This window comes from Chaetodon auriga, chromosome 22 (genome assembly GCF_051107435.1).
Source record: "Chaetodon auriga isolate fChaAug3 chromosome 22, fChaAug3.hap1, whole genome shotgun sequence".
Lineage (NCBI taxonomy): Eukaryota > Metazoa > Chordata > Actinopteri > Chaetodontiformes > Chaetodontidae > Chaetodon > Chaetodon auriga.
In genome coordinates, this window is record NC_135095.1 from 5,353,393 (window position 1) to 5,373,450 (window position 20,058).

A 20,058-nucleotide genomic window follows, 5' to 3' on the forward strand; every position below is an offset into this window, starting at 1 on the left:
ACAGTCTAGGCAAAACTCGAGCAAAGAACAAACCACCAGGAAAGTTAGATTGCTTAGATGTGTTATCAGGCGAGCGAGTACAACACTACGACTGGTGAGGAGATCCAGGTTTTTGTCCTGTGGCTGGTGATTCATTGATTGGCTGCAGCTGTGGTGGCTGATTGGCATGAGGATCAGGTGTAGGTGAGCCATGACTGAGGTGGAACCTTCCAGCCCAGACACACACACACAAATAGACAGTAGGAGAGGACTCATAAGACACAAAGGGACAGGGGAAAAACACAAGCGTTCTAACAAAACTCTTAAAATAGAAGTCAAACTTAATAGCGCAATGGGTCGTCCCAAATATTGAACATTGTAGAAAATGTCTCATATCAACATCTCTAGGATATGCAATATGATTTGTGGCAGACAGTAGCGCATTTTTTATGTCATTTCAGTATTTATTTTTGCATTTATTGTTAAATAGGTGCACAACATGACGGGTCTTGCGATCTAAAAGGGTTAAAAAGGCGTTTTTCATTTCATCTCCACTTCAACCTTTGACCCAAATCCTAAACTTAAACTGTCCTTGATCTTAATCCCAAATCCAACTATTTAGTCCATTTTTCAAACAAAGCACTTTATCTCATTTACTTCAGACTTATGAAGTCATTTGGCTCGCATAATTTTGGTTATACAGGCACACACACACACACACACACACACACACACACACACACACACAGACTCCAAGTGTGCTTCAGTGGCCAGATAATAAGGTCTAATAACATGTTGAAGATACGGGTAGCAGCTCACATCCTGCCCAGACTGTGACCCTTCCTCCGCACTGAAATATTTGATCAGACAATTTTAAGGGCAAAGCTGTCATTGGCAGCCTCAGAAAAAGAGGATAATTACACTGCGGATAAGGCTTGCACCTTCTTTCCCATGGAATCTGGGTCAGCTTCAGCTTCCATATCTGCGGCGGACACATTTGTTCCAACTGTCCCTTCAGGCTTTACATCTCCTACTGTTTCATCACAGTGAAGCAGGAGGTGGTTGGATGCTGCACTTTACACCTGGCTGTCTTCAAGTAGCTATAATTGTGTGCTGAAGGGCAGTATTGTGGCCTTCTTAAATGCAGCACTACATGAGAATAGGTGAGTTGGGTTGGAACTATTCCTGACTACCCATATTGCCAATTACTAGGACAATCATGAAGCGCATAGGAAGTGATGCATTTAACATTTCTAGTTTGGAATAAACGAGTGTAAATAAGCAGTGAGCTGCAGCCAGTAACTACTGTAATTAAAGAGATGGAGAAAATAGCTGCTATTTATAAAAGTCAACTATCACTCAAACTGTTTGATTGATGGGCACTTCGGATGACGGAATGCTGTGTACACAGAAGTGAGCACATGCTGTAGCAATCTCTTTGAGGCCACTTTGCAGCATGCGCTGCACACCGGGTTATAAAACTCAAACCCTCAACAGCACTGAATGAGCATGGGTGTGATTTTCTGGCCTTTAGAAGACACTTATAATCTAATCAATACATTCTGGATGAACGCACAAACACATCAGGCAGAACACTTACAATACACGTCTTTTGTGTGGATGGGAATGAACATCCCCATATAAGGCCAGCTAAGTAGCGACTGTTAACCACACTAACCACCTTAATTATAATCACAGTGGATGATGTATTTATTGCTCGTTACATACGGGCACAGGTTTTTTTGTTTGTTTGTTTGTTTGTTTTTGACCACCTGGGGTCAGCACAACAAGCTGTGAAAACTACAGTGATATATTATCACCTTTTAAAGTTGATATGGTGAACCTGCTTGCAAACACTTGACGATTTACACAACCTGCAATGTAGGCAATCATCTGGAGTCATGTTTCTGGTCACCTGCTGAGTGTAACTCCAACACCAGCTCTACTTTTAGATCTGATCTGGTCTCTACCAACTCCTGATAAATGCTCCACTGTGTTCACTAGCTCGTCGCTAACTGTGTCAGCTGTTTGATGCAGCTAGTGTACAATGAGATTTTTAGAACGTTTTCACTGAAAACAGCTGCCAGTGGCTGAAAATGATGCTAATAATACAGTGGCTGACAAGGGAAGTTCTCCAGGTCTCCCAGCGTGGTTGTTTTAATGTATTTGTTTTGGCTTTCTGCCACACATTTTTTCATTTTCAGCACCTTTCCATTGTATTTGTGTTGGATTTTCAAATGTGTAAGTATCACAAATTCTCCTCATTTTAATAGTAATAATAATGATAATAATAAAATGTGATGAAATGCTTCAACTGTTAAATATCAGCTGCTAACACAGAGCATTAAAACACAGAATGTGATGCTTTCTAATCAAAGTCTGACATGCTGTTTTTCAAGCTGCGTCTAAAGGTTAACAGAGCCAAAAAAAACAAAACATGACAGCCCGTTTAATGTCAAGAAATAAAAGGTTTGCATCAAGACAGTCTGCAGCTGTAATGTACTAATGTAATGCATAGAATGTACATTTGGCATTTTCCATTCACTGCTGAGATTTTTAACAACCACTGGCTTCAGCTTGACCCATAGTGTTTCAATAGAGTATCCTCATGCTTCCTATATCTAAAATTCGGCTGAGATCCTTTATACTTCATTATGCTGCCAACATTAGCGTTTGATTGCAGATTATCTCTCTTTATTCATGGCAGTCATTAGCCCCATTGCCTGACCTTCTCTCTTATCTCGTAGAGGAAATTTCCTGGTAGTGACTTATTACCTTGATTATTGGAAAACACACATACGTCATAGAGCCAGGCTTAAGAGCTGTGTGAGATCCTCAAGTCATCAATGAAATGTCAGCTTTTCAGTCCTTCTTTTTTCTGTGGATGGAGATGAAAAAGCAGCACAGAAATGGCATCGGTCCTCTAAACGTGGCAGGGTTGCTGCCTTTCTCTGCTGTGTGTTTGTTCCTTCAAGTCATTTCTAAGAGAGATTTCACTGGTAATTTCACAGGTAATGTGCTGTGCATCCTATGAATCCCAGTGGTTTATCCAACAGTGCCTGCAGCACACAGCTTCACGAGTGACACCAAACACCAGCTGTAAAATTTTGTGTTTGCTTTTGCACATTTTAATGAAGTGCGACATGAGCTCACAATCATGCCGCCTTGTTCCAGCTCCTTTCTTTAGTGGCTTTTGGAGAGCTCATCCTGCGTATTTACAATGTCAGGTTTGTCTGGCTCTAATCTACAGTCACAACATTACAATTCGTTCCTATCTTATTGTGGGCTGAACACTCATCCCTTCAACAAAAACTCTCTCAGCACTGAATCACATTCCCTCCCCCCTGTCTGCCTCCTCCACTCTGGCTGATATGCTCCTTAAACTAAAGCACATTAGTTGATGAAACACCCATTCTCTCTCCTTAGCTCGGGCTATTTTTTCATGTGTAAGCTTGCAAAATGATGTTAAAGTTATTTGATTCGGATCTTTGCACTCTGTAAAAATGTGACTTACAGTATTAATGTTGGTTGCATAGTCTGCTATAAAGCTGTCTTAATACAGTCATATTACAATATGGACTGCTCTGCCATTTGAACGCATTCAAGCTTAGGTGATTGGAGCTTCCCTCTTCCCTTGGTGGATCAAAAATTACTCGGATTAGAATGAATAGTTTCTGCTTGTAATAAATATGAGCTATCTTCACAATATTTACTCACATATTATTTGAATTTTAGCTATTTAGTTATGTCAATACACGCACAACCACGACTGTTCAGTAACATTACTTAGCTGTAACGTAGGTTAATATGACTGTAATAGCATAATTGTCTAAATGTGTAAACAGTAAAACACCAGTCAAAAATACAGATAATAAAAAATGTAAATCTGTCTTGCTGTGCAAACTAATGAACTGAGTGGTGATACTATTAACAACATTTTGGGGGAATACATGTACAATACACAATATTTTCTCACCCACAAAGGTGAAAGAAAAAAATCTGAGGAAGGTGAGACGTCACAGAGAAAGTACATCCTGAATACATGACAGAAACCTGCAGGATGCAATAAACTCTCTGCAATCCCCGAATATGTTCCCCTCGTTATTGATGCAGCCAATTCACCACCGAGCTTTTCACGGATATTACAGAACTCGAACACGGTGTGTTAGATACTGTGTATTGTGTTTTCATCCTGCAGGTAATGGAATTGCTGTATGTTCTGCCTTTTTCCACTTTAATATAATGTCTTAGCCCTGCCGAGCATGACGTCCATAAGAAACTGTAGGTATGCGTACATTTTACCTCTCATAAACCTGCTTGTTTCAATTATTTAGCGGTTAAGTTCTTTTTACTGTCGATATGCATTCAACATGGATTTATTTGTTATGAAAAATTAAACAAATGCACGTACAGATTTTTCATAGATATTTTCTCATGTGTGTCACCAGCATTATTCTCTTCAAAGGGTTACAGTAGAGCATGTATAAGATGTGGCACAAGTGCTCCCAGTGTTATATGATCAAATCCCATTGGGGTTGCACATGCTCCAAATGTCTACACTTACAGTTCGCTGTGTGGAGAAAGTTTACATCGAACTGCATTAATTTTTAAGCATGTTGTAAGAATATTTGATAAGATTTTACATCATTTTTACAGTATGTGCTGCAGGTTGAGTTCTGGTCTCAAAAATGAGCTAATTCAAAAGAAAAATTACACCAGCTTTGATCAAGTTATTGCAGACTGAAAAATGAAATCATTATCACAAGTAAACTTTGCTTATGAAAGAGTAGGAGTGCAGGGGCCGTGATCCCCTGTATTGTGGGCAGATCACACAAGTCCTTCTTTAGTAAGGCAGGTCTCCTCACATTAGCTTTGGCTCCCACTGTCAGAACATGGTGGATCAAGTACGCAGTTAAGAGGCCAACATTAATAAAACCACCTTAATTAAACAATTTGCTAAATGGTCCCATTGTCTTCAGTGTGTTCACATTAAGGTTCCTATTTCAACTGCAACCCACACAGCCATTATACTCCTCCAGGATTTGAATTATGGATAGCCAGGAAATTACTACATTTATATTGGGCACAAAGGAGATTAAACGCCTCTGTGGTGTCCGACTGTATTTGTCTATCAACTTTTTGCATGTTTCAGGAGAATTTCATAATTGATGTTACTCAATTAGAATTCAGTAAACTCCTATTAATACTAATACTCCTGCTGCTCGATTATTACACTTACTGGTGTTACAACCACCATTAATACCAGGACTATTACAGTATGCTGTTACTAGATTACAAAAACAGCTATAATAACAATTATATCATTGGTTTAGATGATTGATTTACATAAGGTATTGTGCCATAAACCAGTTTATGGTTTTTTATGACTTAGCATAGGGACGGCTACCACAGCTGGAGGTGTCAATGAATAACATATACACTCTAGATACACCCTATATAGAGTCTTGATTAATTCAGCTTCATTGACCTTCAGACTCCAAGGAGGTGCATTCAAGCCAGTTTTGAGCAGAAAAAAACGGTTTTGGGTACAATATATTGAAAAAAAAAAATTACCTGTAACATCACAGTGACTGGATATGTGCACAGCGCAAAGAAATAATTTAGTGAAGAGTGCAACAGAGAAAGATATATATACCTTGAGTACATATACACACACATACTTAAATATTTACATACAGACAGATACATGCATATATACATACTCCTGCACACATGTGTACAGTACATATATACATACTGTACATACATAGAAATATAAATGCCCAAATACATGCATATAAACAATAGGTTGATGAAAAGGGTACTCCATCAATGTAATATTGCCTATCAATAGAGTTGGGGGACTCACATTTGGTAATGGTCAGTAATATGGGTTGAGCTCCAAAGTCACTCAGTCTTACAGTTCACTCATAATGCAACTCAGCGGTGGGCTCCATTCAACAATTTCTGCAACTTTCAGAAACCATCAATCTGACATTCCGGCCCACTTCATGCAGCGATTGGCCAGATAAGTGGAGGTGAGAAAGTAAGCAGAGTTTGAACTTCTCCTTCCAGCTCCCTGTTTTCTTTCTTCACTATTTGTGAGAGTAACACTGTAACGTCTTCCAGGAAAGAGGGTCTGAAAAGGTGTCATGTCCCTGCCCTTTCTATGTCCACTTTTCACAGTTCAGAAGAGCCATAAATACACTTGATTTCTAACATGATCGGAAAACAAGCTGTACAAATGAGTTCTGTTTGAGTCTGACCCAACACTTCGAGTCTCTTTGTCTCTTAAATGCCACTCTCTCTTCTGTTTGTACCACAGGCTTTCTGTTATAAACATGAGGTAATCCTGACATCATCAGGGTCATTTGTGTAATATTGGGTAACTGCTCATTAAACCAATAAACAAATAAATCCAAGACTTGCTATTTCTTCTACAAACACTCTAATTGTTTCAGCCACTATCATCATTAAAGTTAAATTACTCACTGAAGTGACCACTTAACTGCTATCTGCTAATTGGAATGGGTTTTTTTTAACTGGACTGACAGCACCTGCAACACTCTCCAAATGCCACTGTCTTGACCTGCAAAAAGCACCTTGTCACTGCGAATGGAGAGGGATGCCTAAATTAGTCCCAGTGGGATCCATCACTACCGGAAGCCTATTCAACACCTGCCTTTGGCCTGTTTCCTCTGAAAGCATGAAGCTGTTGTAAAAGGCTCCTCTTGTCCTCACTGCCGCTATAGCACTCTTCATTTCAAATTATGCTTGGAAAAGCACTGACCAACAAGTGCACAAGAAAAAGAAGGTTTTAAAGGTTTTGCTTTTTTTTCTCTCGCAGAAAAGGCTTGTAAGAGGATTTTTGCAAAAATGCGATTTGTTGACTCACTAAGAGGTTATTGGTCATCCTTAAATCCTTCTGATGTAACACTACTTTTCATTTTTCACCCCAACTGCCTCTTTTCATTTTAGATCCAAAAAAGATTTGACCAGATTGCCAGAGAGGAGCCAAACAAGATAAAAAGAAAAAACACTGTAGATCCTAAACAAGTCCAATATGAGTGTTATATTCACTTGTAGGGATAAAAAGAACACACTCATCCTCCGAATTGAAACATTTTATTTCATACCTTCAAGTCTGTGTATTCATGACAACTTCACTGCCCTACTTCAAATCTACCCTACATCTAATAGAGCAGAAGAAATATAAAAAAGTTGATATTCAGAGAGTAGTGGCATGGACATGTACCTTCAACAAGCCTCTTGGCACCTTGGAAATTGTTCCACACACCTATAAGAATCAAACAAAGGGAGGACGGAGCTATGTGGGTCATGGTGGGCTTGGGGCGAGCTGGCAAACTTCCTTCTGATTTCTGTGACACTAATCTGGGCTGACTGGGGCTTCATCAGCCAGCCCAAACTCCCCTCCTGTCTGAACCAATAAGGATCAATTCCTCAGTGAATCTCCTCTTTGTAAAGCTGCGGCTCGGTGGAACAAGGTGGAGGGTGAGTGGGAAAGTCCATTTTTAACCGGATGAACGGGGATCAGATTGACATGTGTCCAGCCTGCTGAAGTGTCAGTCCAAACCAGTTCAAGGTGGGCTGGTCTAAACCTGAACTCTAACACTCCTTTGGAGAACTGTGGTCTCAATTTTCCAAGGTGTCAACCGAGTACTGTATTTTTGGTATAGTGCTCAAATTATGACAGTAGTCTGTGGCTGCTGCCATGTGAATACATCACTCCTTTGAATTCTTCTGTCATTTAATGCTCATCCATCACATTAAAGGGTCCGTCCGTACAAACATATTTTCTCCCTCACCTAGTGGTGTCGGGTTGTAATCCCCAGTTGGGTTGTAATCCTCAGCTTGTTTGTGGCTTCAAGTGACTCCTCTCACGTTACACAAGTCATTTGACCAATTGCTAGAAAACAAATGTTGGTTAATGCAGCTTTAAGTGTCATTTTCAGTGCCATGAATAACACAAACAAAATTCTGTTCACCTCTTATTGGATTGGTTGGAGAGAGAAATGGAATGAATGATACATCAAAACCAAAGAAAATAAAACTATAACTTTAAGCATGGCTGGATACTATGGTTTAGGGAAAATGGATATTTTTGCAATTGGAATGAATGAAAATTGCAGGTCATCTAATGCATTTTCGTCCAACTTAACATAAGTCTGTGCTAATTTAGTAAGTTTCCACCTACAACACAATAGGCTGCTTTATGTCTTGCTTTGTACAGGGTCTTGTGACACGGTTGTATTTGATTAACATAATTTGAAGAGGGTGTGAAGCAGACACAAATGGATCTGGCAAAACATCAAAGTTCAGATCATTTCACACACGACTGACATGTTTTGACAATGATACGCTCCACAGTACAGAGACAGATGGTTAAAAATAACAAGGGTCACTGTTATGGCTATATTCACAATGCATATGCTCTACAATAATAATTACCACCCTTGTCTCTAGCAGCTTATTACATCAGGTGTAAGTATTCCTCTAAGCCCAATTTAAAACACCACCCACATTTATATGACCTTTGTGATCTTTGCAGCAACAATTTCCCACGTTAACAGTGAAATTTCCATATGAACTCTGGATATAAAAAACAGACGCCACTTCACAGTCGAGATATAATTGAAATTCTGCCCACAAAAGGAGTGCATTTTCTGCTTCAGACCAAATACCCAAACCATACAGCGCAGAATTACTTCACAAGGATCACAGTACACAAGGGCTTACTTCACATCAAATGGATTTTTTCATTGTGTTCTGAAACAAAACAGTGAAAGAACACCTGGGTTCAGACGGTAAGAAAGCAGGGATGAAAATGTAATTCTCTTGCTATGCCATGTGAGAAGGGTCTGTGAGGGTCTGTCCCACTGTCCTACTTCCATTCTTGAGAATTCCCTCAGTGGTAACATGACCCAAGTTCATTGCTGGTGTTTTTGGGACACCAATATCAGAGTCCTCCGCCTGAGGCTCTAAGAAAGCCACCCTCTTCCCGTTTGAACGCCGCTGTCCTGTCTCCACCTCTCTGGGGTCTGAACAGAGGATGATGGCTCGTCCGCCACACCCTCTCGATCCCCCGCCCCGGCTTTCACGGCATCGACAGGGAGTGAGGTAGAGGTAGAGCAGCACCAGGATGATGCTGACCACACAGGAAGCCAGGGTGGTGAAAGCTGTGTTAAAATGTTCGGCACCGCTGCGGTGCACCAACCCACTGTTGGAGGTAGTGCTTATGTTTCCGACCACCACGCTGACCTCCAAAGGCTCACCGGGGTCATAGCGGCGCCTGCGGACTATCACACACCCATACATACCAGAATCCTCCATCAGGGCTGATCGGATTTCAAGGGTCCCATTGGGCAAAACTACTAGGTGGGCGTTTGGATCATTGGTTGATGAATTCACCACAGTGTTGGGAGTGACCCAGAACACCACCAGCCCGTCCTGGGATGGAGATGCCAACCCTGGACATGTCACTCTTAGCCATTTACCAGGCTCTACGCGGTAAGTCTGTGCCTCAAGCGGCATATCTGACACTACCTGCTTGCTACATTCAGACCCACCAACTGAATCATCTCTACAGGGGTATTCACCTCTGAAGTCAACCAGCGGCCGATACTGTTTCCACATCCAGTACTCCAGCAAGGCGAGTAAAGCACAGTCACAGACCAAAGGGTTTTCGTGAAAATAAATTCCACTTTGCTGGGTGAGAGACAACAGGTTCTGGACAGGAACCTTGGAGAGCCTGTTGTATGACAGATCGAGAAAGGTCAGATTATGAGGCCCTCCAGGCTCCCAGTAAAGGCCCAAGGGGAAAGCCAACAGTCTGTTCCCAGAGAGGTAGAGCCTCTGCAGGCTGTGAAGGTCACTGAAGGCTCCTGGGTTAATCTGGATGATCTGGTTTCCAAACAGCAGCAGCTCTTTCAGTTCCCTTAACCCAGTGAAGATAGACGAGTTCAGCACTGTCAGTCGGTTGGATGAGAGGTCCAGGTGAAGGAGATGCAGCGTAACAGTGAAAGCATTCACCTCAATTCGGCTTATGGAGTTTCGGCTGAGAACCAGTGTGGCAAGCCAGTCAAACGGTCGGGTAGTCCAGTCCACAGGCAGGACAGTGAGGGCATTGTGGCTCAGGTCCAACCGTGTGGCATAGCTTGGGAGATCAAAGGGCAGCACAGACAGATTGCGGCTGCTGCAGGAAATTATATCACTGGCACAAAGGCAGTAGGGTGGGCAAGTGGCCACAGAGGGAGGGAAGCCAAGACACAGGGAGAGCAGCAAGGCTGCAGCAACAGGGTTGCAACAGCTGCCTCCAATATTGGTCTTGCCCAAAAGCTGTGATGCAGTGGGACACATCCTGGTGTTCCCTCAGGATGAGATCTCAGGTTACTCTCTCACTGGGTGTACACATGTCAGGTTTGCAAGCCTGTGATAGCGGAGGACCATTATGAACTGAGAAGAGACACAGAAAGAGAGGAAACAAGGAAGAGAGAACGGGGAAATTAATTATTACAGTAATAATCTACTTGCGCTAATGGCATTAAACAGAGTTCCCAGTGAACAGTCAATTGAAGAAAAACACATTTATCAGGAGCAGAAGAGGCAGCGAGATAAACAACAAAAACACAGAAAGACCATAAGAGAACAAGTAATACAAGTAAATACATCACATGCATGTAACTGTAAAAATAAATTGTAATCCACATTTAAATGCTGCTGCTGGCATCATCTGCACATGACAACTGTTAGTAAGAGCTGGAACAAGTGTAACTTAATACATACATATCAGTAATCCATACTGCTCCCTGGTATTTCCCACAAACGCAATACTCAAGGTGATGACTTGAATATTACACAGAAATGAAAAGTCCTGCAATATTTACAGCATGTTTAAATTATACAACTCGGTTATTCAAAATCTCTATGAGCAGCTCTTTTCCCCATCAAACTGCCCTCATAATAATCATTTTAGTGGTTCAAAGGTCAAGTAGATTAATAGTAAACAAGCATGGAAAAGGACAACAGTGGATCCTAGTGATCAGAGCTGTAAAGATTAACTAATTCATCAATGAGCCAATCTGTAGCCTACATTCATTAATCAATCTGCAATCAATTAATCATTTAAGTCATTTCATCAGTAAAAATATCAATTATTCTGTGGTTGCAGCTTCTTTCGTGTGAGGACTGGCTGCTTTTCTCTGTATATATTATTGTGAACTGAATCTATTTTGGCTTTTGGAGTTTTTTTTTTAAACAAGTCAAACAATTAATAGATTGATGTAGAAGATAATTAGCAGTTTAAGTGATACTGAGAAGAATTGGTAGGAACAGTAACAAAGTTTAGAGATGTGAGAAAATGAAAATAGGAGCTAAAAGTCATAGACTGTTACAGAATGAGTGCGACATGTAGAGATGAACTCACTTATAATAAAACTAATTCGTATTAGCCTACTCTGCTCTGTCCTCACACATTATCCGGCTCAGCAGAGAGATAACAACCTGGATTTCGCGACTTTTGTGGAGGCAGAATAAAACAAACAGAATAAACCTCACCTTCACACCCACACAGCTGCCTAATGAAACCATCATCTTGTCTGCTTTTACCTTCACATCCGGATGCGCTCTGCGGACGCGATGCTGGACCGCGTCCTGTGGCTGAATCCTAATATCCTAAAGGCGCATCGTTTGCGCTCGGCGAGTAATCCAGCCGGAGTGTGAGGAGGAAACAGGGGACCTGCTGCTGAACTGTTCACCTGCAGGTCGGGTTGCATGCTGCTGTGGGTGGGGTCGCCCTGAGAGTAAATCCGGAATACAACAGCAGCCAGTACACCAATAACATGAAGGTGGGTGCAGCCAAGAGGAGGAGAGAGGGCTGTGAGAGGAAGAGGAGAGGAGAAGGTACGGTGCAGATTTAATCCTGAATGTACTTATTCTTCTTCCTCTCTGGCGGTTTTTTTGTTCAAATAACTAATTACACAATAACTACCTCTGCCAATATGGCTGCATTATGAAACCTAACCTGCCGAGCAGATGGTCACACAATGTTTGTGGCACTTTCAAACCTGCTGCACCTCATTAAAATGCTGTAGAAACATCTGTTATATAACTTCAATATGGAGGCCAAAAATGTACACAGTAAGAAAAAACTTTTACCTGCATATTGACAAAAATGTTTACCAGATAGCAGATTAACACAATGTGCCAATTAATATTTTTATACCAAAAGTGAATCAAGTTACTGCATGTGAAGTGAAAGGGGTCGCTTACAGTGACGAACCCACAGAAAATGACCACCTGACTCTGCAGTTACCCTCAGTTATGCAGAGCATTTTACCATCTTTAATCTAATTGTTTTGGTTTTACAACTACAGCTTTACCGTTTTGGTTGGGTCAGCGGCATCTCGTTGGTGAACACAGTGAATCATTTACTGTAGCTGTTAAAGAACCAGATGTTTCTCTCAGAAATTGGTGGAGAACAAACACAGAGTTAGGAGGGCGAGTGAACGTTGGAATTACATTTCTTAGGTGCCCAGAAACACAGCTCTGAACAAATGCTCTGTGCATATTGGATGTGGAAACTGTTTGCTAACACATCAATGTTAACTTCATGGTATTTAGTCACTGTTGTGCTTACAGGTTACACCGCTGCACCTAAAGTGGCCATTAAAAGCCTAACAGCGATGTCTGAATGGTCAATCTGACCTAAGTGATTCGCTGTTCGCTAGAGAGTCGAGCTGTAACGACCCTGTCTTCTGCTGACCTGAATAAGCACCAACACCATATGTTGTGTGACACATTAAAGGGGCACTCCAATGATTTTACACTCACACTTACTTCCTGCAGTTCCCCTTTATATTGTGACTTTATGATTTGTAAACAACTTTCAAACATGGTGTTACCCTTCCTTTTTGAGATTTCTATTATTTTACTTAAAGGTTTTGATCTAACTATTATGCCTCAGTGACACATAACTAAATCATAATGTATCACTTTGCTTCAACGCTATCACCTGACACACAGAGAATTGACAGTCTGAAGAAAGAATATTTCCTCAAATCTATCCTCCTAAATTCAGATCATATTAGCTTTAAATCTGGGAGATCCTCTCTGCACATATAGTTGTGTATGTATACAGTCCATGTCAATTTAAAGGGAGGTGTTCAGTTGTAAAAGCAGTCATTCTTAAAAAGAATAAACGAATACCAGTTTGATTGATATTTCCTGGAGGGCACAAGAGATGTGACTTAGGAAAATAAATCAAACCAGAGATCTATGTTTCTGCTAATGAACCCTTCAGTGGTTTAGATGTTATTCTTACAAGCTGAGGACTCATAACCCCTGCAGAGATTGCTAAGCCTGCCTATGTATACTGCAGCATTATCTTAATGGTGGCTTGGCAAAGACGTGTTGGTTTAATTAGAGATAACATCATTGCAATTAAACATCTGTGACCTTGAACATGTCTTTTTCATTTTCTCACAGCCTCGGCTTTGTCCCTGCCTGGTTGCACTGTGCTGTTCAAGGTCTATACAATAAACTAACACTGCTGCAGCTCACAGAAACTCTGTTTGCTTTTTGTACTGTTCAAGAAGAGCAGCGTTTTAGGATTTGCTTGCTGAAGCAGAATATTCCAGCCAGCGTTGCACAGGGTTTACATAATCCCTCTCATTTTCCAAATACTGTTTATTTGTGTAGTGTTGGAATATAAAATTGACTGTGCTGCCTTATTTGTTCACTTGTTGTGGCCACATGTTCCCCTTTACAATCACATGAAGCCTAATCGTCTAAAATGCTTTCAATGTGTACTTCAGAAGCTGTTTACTGTAGCATTGTGTGTGTTAGTTTGCAGCTGGCAAATGGTGTCTTTCATACTACATGAAAGTATTCTTCCACCTAATCAGTCCGTCAAGGTTGTTAGCTGTGAGCTTGAAGAGCCAACAGTTTTTTTTTTCTTTTTCTTTTGATTTCTTGTTCGATCTTGTAGATCCTCACACTCACACCCAGTTCAATACCCAAGGGGAAAGAAAGGAGGAAAAAAATCAATTGAATTCTCATTTTGGAAGATGAGTCAATTCCATTAGTTGAAAGAGAGGTGAGAATGAGGCCTGTCCTCTTATATCCTGACTTTGGCATAATCACAATGCTCTCCTAATTATGAGCTTTCCACCCTGGACACCATGACGGACAAATGGCTGTATGTTTCCATGGTGCCGACCATCAAAGGGGAAGGCCTCCGGGGATTTTGCCAGAGTGTCCATCTTTGCTCCAAGATCACACTGTCACATGGTTGATATCCAAGGGATGATGGACCAGCTTGTTCTGTTTCCTTCTTGATTTCCAAAAACATTGTGTGGCATAAGAAATGAGCAACATGGAAGGACAGTGATGCCTCTGAGTAGAATATAAGATATAATCTATATAAACACACGTCAGTCCGTCATCTTGCTAGAATCAGATGACTTGTGACTTTCACTCCTGCAATTCAGCATCCACTGGTACCTGCTGGTCCTACCTTTCAGTTAAATACACGTAATTATGCCTGTTTGCATCATAGGTGTAAAATAGTCACTGATTACATGGTTAGCATGAACACCAGCAGGGCTCTGAGTGCTGCTGGCTGAGAACAAGTGCTGAGGAGCAGTGGTCAGGATGGTTTTTAGTTTAGACAGAGTTCAACAACCCATCTATCCATTCTACCTAACTTATTTTAACTTATTTTTCAGCATGTGATCATGCCAGTGTTCATTCAGCCAATGTGACAGAAACATCCTGAACTGTACAGAGTAGGTTTGCAGTTTCACAAGTTTTGGAAGTTACAGGTTGTGTCATTCATTCATTTCAATAACAGATATTGTATGTTTAATAAATACAGAACATTCCGAGACATGAGTGTTTTGCTATTTAAATTAATATTCAATATGTGGGAAATATGGATGTTCACTTTCTTGCTGAGAGTTAGATGGGAAGACCAGCTCAAACACCAGGTGCAAATGCAAAAACCTGCTGATGGAGAGGGAATCCATCCATCCATCAGTCGTCTGAGTGCAAACACTCGTGATGGATTTTACCAGCCAACAATTACGGAGATCATCTTGAGTTGTTTGACAGCGTTCCACTTTGAAAACAGGTATGAAATTATACAAACTGTGCACAGGTGTTGCCAAACCTTAGATGGACATCATTGCTGTCATCAACATCAAACTTGTATCAGAGGAACCTTCCATTTTGTTCAATTTTAAAAACATTGTCTTGGTCCTAACTATGCAGTGCTGACCTAGATCGTAATTGGAAGAAATATAGGTGCTCGGAGGAAAAAGTCACACTGCATACCTTTCTTGTAAGTAGCGAGTCTTAGCCCCGTCTGCACAGTGCTTCCTCTGCTGTGTGCTGCTGACGACTCTTCAACCACTGGAAGCTGTGACAGGGCTGAGGAGCTGCAAGAGTGGTTTTAATGGAAGGAAGGTAGTCCTACACTTCACATTATGCAGGGGAATAGCTTTTTTCATTAAACTCTCATTGCCTGGTAAATGTCTATGCTTTGTGGAGCTACAAGTGGAGCGGCAGGAAGCCAGGAAGCTAGTCGAATTCACCAGGGTTCAGGTAAGGCCTGCATCCTGTAGTTGTAGTTGGCCACCGAAGGTACTGAATGTTTACAACTCTAACCCCATATCCCCAGATTTTCTTTTTGCTGCTGTCAAGTGACATCACTTGAGACAATTCAGCAGACTTCACACAGTTTCCCCTGGAGCCAAAAAAGGCTTTATACAGCTTTTTTCACATATGCAGAACTACTCCCCAGACTTTGATATGTAAAATCAGTGGGGTTCCCCTTCAGAGGACACTAACATTCAGAATCAAAATAATAGTAGAATCACAGAAATCTTCAATTTGCTGGGAGCCTTGAAAATTTTGAATGGGATGTCGAAGGCTGGAACACACTGTTGAGCCTTTTCGTGTTTGTTGGCCAAACTCAACCAAACAGAGAGCCCACCTGGTTACACTGCAGACTGCTTACCTTCGCTGTTACACTCACTCACAAATTCATTTTGATACCATGTTCTTTTATTTGGTCATGGGACATAATTCAAGAAAAGCTTCTCATACCAGAGAAGTTGTGAATTAGTGGCTATTGGTCAAACTTGTGGGACCAGTTGGACAACTGAGTGATCCATGGCATTCATATGAAGCCAGTGGGGCCATCCGCTGTTATGAAGCCTAAACTGATATAATGTAGATATGATTCACGTCACGCTGCAGTGTATCTGGTCTTTCTTTGGTGATGGAGTGAAATGTAGTTTAAAGGTAAGTTAGGTCAAAGCTCAACAATGCTGTCACCTGTCCTAGGGCCCAGTAGATTTATGACAGCACAGACATACATGTATACATTCCTCTTCATTCATCCCTCTTCACCAGTTTTCAACAATGTCATCCACAGTGTTATTTTTTCATCATCATGCACCACCATGGCTGATGTAACACCCCTCGCATGTTTCAAATCTTAGCACTCACTGCTGCGGTGCCTATAGACCCTCTTTGTTATTACGGTCTTCATACACCAAACACTCCTGTTTTGCATTGGAAACACTGGTGTTATGACCCCCACACATGTCTCCTCAGTTCAAAGGCTGCCTACCTCCTCCTTTTTGTGAGTGTGAATGCGGGAAAGATAATGTGTGGGTTTAAATAATGCATGTAGCACATTGCAGGACCCCTGTGACATTAAAAATTGCTTTGTAGTATTGAAGTGTCCAAACCCACATTTTCACTGTGAAAGATAAAGAATAGCAATTTCACTGCAGCACAGAGGGTTTTTTTGTTTAATAGTAGCATACTATGATTTATTCATCTAATTTAATTTTAATATTAAAAGTACTCTGCTGCAGATGTTTAACTCATCACAACTCTGACGATGAATAATCACAAAAGCTGCAGTAACATGGCAACCACGAGCAAACTGGGCTCCATGTGACCTTCGACCCTTTTAAGGTTCAAGGGGATGCATCATTTGAGCGTAACCTAAAACTAGCGTGTTAAAAATTCAACCCGACACCCACCCACAGTGTTATTTACTGTATGAGCCTGTGTTGACAGCAAAGACAGACACACGTCACTCGAGAGCTCTCAGTGACATTTTGTCGTAGATCATGAGCCAAATTTCATCTCTGATTTCAGATAAGAGCACGGCTAGATTTCATACACCAAATGTTAACAACTCAAGTGGGATAATGATGGTATACTGAATAGTAGGAACTCTCAGCTGGATGATATGAAAGTTAAAGTGAAAAACATCAGCTAGCAGCTTTAAGTAATGGATATAAATATCATCAACCCTTTCGGGTTTAATCATATGATATGTTACTTCCATACTACTATGACATTATTTATGGTTCTTATGTTGACAGTACACTATGCTGGTAATTAATTAATCTGCTGTCACTAGAAAACAAGCTTTGTTATCTGAAATAATTATCTCAGGATCTTGAGATAACAGCTGTTCTGGGCTTCCTTAAAACACAAATCATCATTTTCATAATGTTTTTCAAGAGTTAAGTACACAACTGAACATTTTCAGTGTCATTCATTCGGTCTCGTGTCTGCTTGGTTTGGGATAAGCGGAGGAAGAGCTGAAGAGATTAGAATAACCATTGAACTGACAAAGGAAAGAACGGCAACTTCAGAAACTAGACCTCAACAGAACACCAAGGAGCTCTGCCAAAAGCACTTGATTGACAGGTGCTCTCTGGAATGTTCGATGCAGAAATAGTAATGAAATAAAATTAATATCCTAATTCTAAGAATCCTGTATCCTGTAGAATCCAGTCCTCTGATCATTTTGTCTAATGACGTGCATGAACAGCAGCTGGAAGAACTAGAAATGATTAGAATTGAAAGTGGCTTGTCTTTCCAGTCGTACCACTCATCTCTTTGGATTTGCTGCTGCAAATGTTCATACATTAGACAGATTTAGGTCTTTGTGATGGCAGCAAACAATGACAGATTTTATTGTCTATTTGATGTGTACAGTATTTGCCAGGGAAAACAGCTTTTAGCCTCCAGTCCAACACCAATGAAAACAAAACAAAATAAATCATATTTTATTTGGAGCCTTTTGTCTCAATGAAAACACTCATTGTCATTCAGCAGTTGAAGGATCCAGGAGCTGGGAACTGATTTGTTTGGCTGTGTGCAGTAGGAGCGCCAAGGATTTGAAATCCTTTTCAATCTCACTGCATTCTGTAATTAAAGTGAAACCATTAAAAGCCCTAAAACAGGTTTCATGCACCTACTTACAAGTCTTATGCTGGACAAGTAAGTGGTCAATATCTACAGTTAACTCTGCCAAGACTGCTATTATTGTAGAGAAACAGCGCTGTCAGGTGGACACATGTGGTACTTACACTCAGTATTAGACTTTATTGATCCAGCAGGTTAAACATACACATAAACATAAAATATACACAATACAGAAGAATAAATATTCCTTATCTTTCCACATCTTTACATTTTCTGTCTTTTAAAATGAATAATATCTGCTATTTGCTTTAGCACTGTACCTAAGTACATAGTTGACGTACTTTACTTTAATATCTCCATTTTATGTGAGTACATACCTCTACTCAACTGCATCTCAGAGACAAATGTTGTACTTTTTACTCCACTGCGTTTGTCTGACAGCATTACTTAGTAGTTACGTGTCAGATTTCTTTTATGGGTTGAGAAAATTCTCCCAATTCTCAAACTCAATGACCTTCTTGGATTAGCTGGAAAATGTCAAATCAACAGCACAAACATATGATGATTTTACAGAATATTATGCATTGCTGTAGATGAAACTACCCAACAGTATATAAAGGTAGTTAAACTGAGCTCAGCCATAAATATCTGCAGCAGTAAAATGCAACATACACATGAATGCGGCTACAGTATAATATTGATCTAAAAACAGCAAAATATAATAGTAAAACACTTACAGGGACCATGTTACTGCACAGTGAGTAGGTTTACTTTTGATGATTCCAGTACTCTTTGTTGATAATACTTCCATACTTTTATATGTAAGAAGGGTTTTGAATGCAGGAGTTTTACTCGTTGAAAGGTTTAACAGTGTGATATTGCTACTTTTACTTAAATTAAGGATATGAATGCTTTTTCCACCTCTAAATGTTGATTCCTTAAGTGGTAAGAAATGACTTGCTTGATTGCGGATTGAACAGAGAGGGATTCAACCCCCTGTCACAAAGACTTTGCTTCGATTTTGTACATTCAGCCCTTGTCGTGTATTTTCTCAGAAGGTGAATCTAAGAATATCCAGACGTCATGTTATTTCCTTGTTGACTTAGCCATCAGTGGATTAAAGGAATAGGATTGAAATAGGATGATTGGAATCATTATAACACAATTACTGACGTAGAGAGAAAAATCAATAGAACTGTAGGCGCCATTGCAAGATTATTCTTTTGCATTACGCAACAGTGTGCAAGTTCCAAATTGCAGCAAATATTTGAAGTCAGCTGAAGTTCCAATACCCAGAAATGCTGTCATAAACACACAGCATGTTCAACCAAGCCCAACTGGTGTTCTGATGAATCTGAGTCTCCAAGTCTGTACTTGTAATTGGCGCTTGTTTACCTTTTTCCAGCATCACCGCGAATGCATGTGTGATCATCAGTTTGATTTGAGGTACTGTTTGACACATCGAGGCCATGAATATTTATCTGGTAGCACGAAGGCTCAGTACAACAGCACATTGTAACAGTGTGTAAAAGATGGAGCCACTCCAGCCTTTCAGCTCTATTGTTCATCACATCAGTGTCACTTGAGGGTGTCCCACACATTGTTTGATGACAGTATTTGACATGGTGACAGACATGATTCAGAGATGAGCACTTTAAAGGATGCCTGCATTCAAGTCATTACTGAGTCACTGTGGAGAATCTATAATCCAATCTGAAATCCATAACATGGACTCACCATGTCTTACAGGTTCCATGCTGCTATCTCCTCCAGCTCACCGTGGCAGCTCCCACCTGTCAGTGGACCACAAACTTCCTGACAGAC

At 40.7% G+C, this 20,058-nt stretch overlaps 1 protein-coding gene across 1 annotated transcript; it reads right to left on the bottom strand.

The window, feature by feature from the left end:
• Positions 1-7,088: 7,088 nt before the first annotated feature.
• On the bottom strand, positions 7,089-11,819 carry LOC143314684 (amphoterin-induced protein 2-like). Its single transcript, XM_076721740.1, has 2 exons — positions 11,605-11,819; positions 7,089-10,452 (listed from the first exon to the last, which is right to left on the bottom strand). The coding sequence occupies exon 2, from the start codon at positions 10,354-10,356 to the stop codon at positions 8,839-8,841; it is 1,518 nt and encodes a 505-aa protein (XP_076577855.1). The 5' UTR covers positions 10,357-10,452; positions 11,605-11,819; the 3' UTR covers positions 7,089-8,838.
• Positions 11,820-20,058: the final 8,239 nt, after the last annotated feature.

What these genes read in the sequence shown, in the direction of transcription:
- LOC143314684 (XM_076721740.1), bottom strand. Translation starts at nt 10,356, where the DNA reads ATGTGTCCCACTGCATCACAGCTTTTGGGCAAGACCAATATTGGAGGC.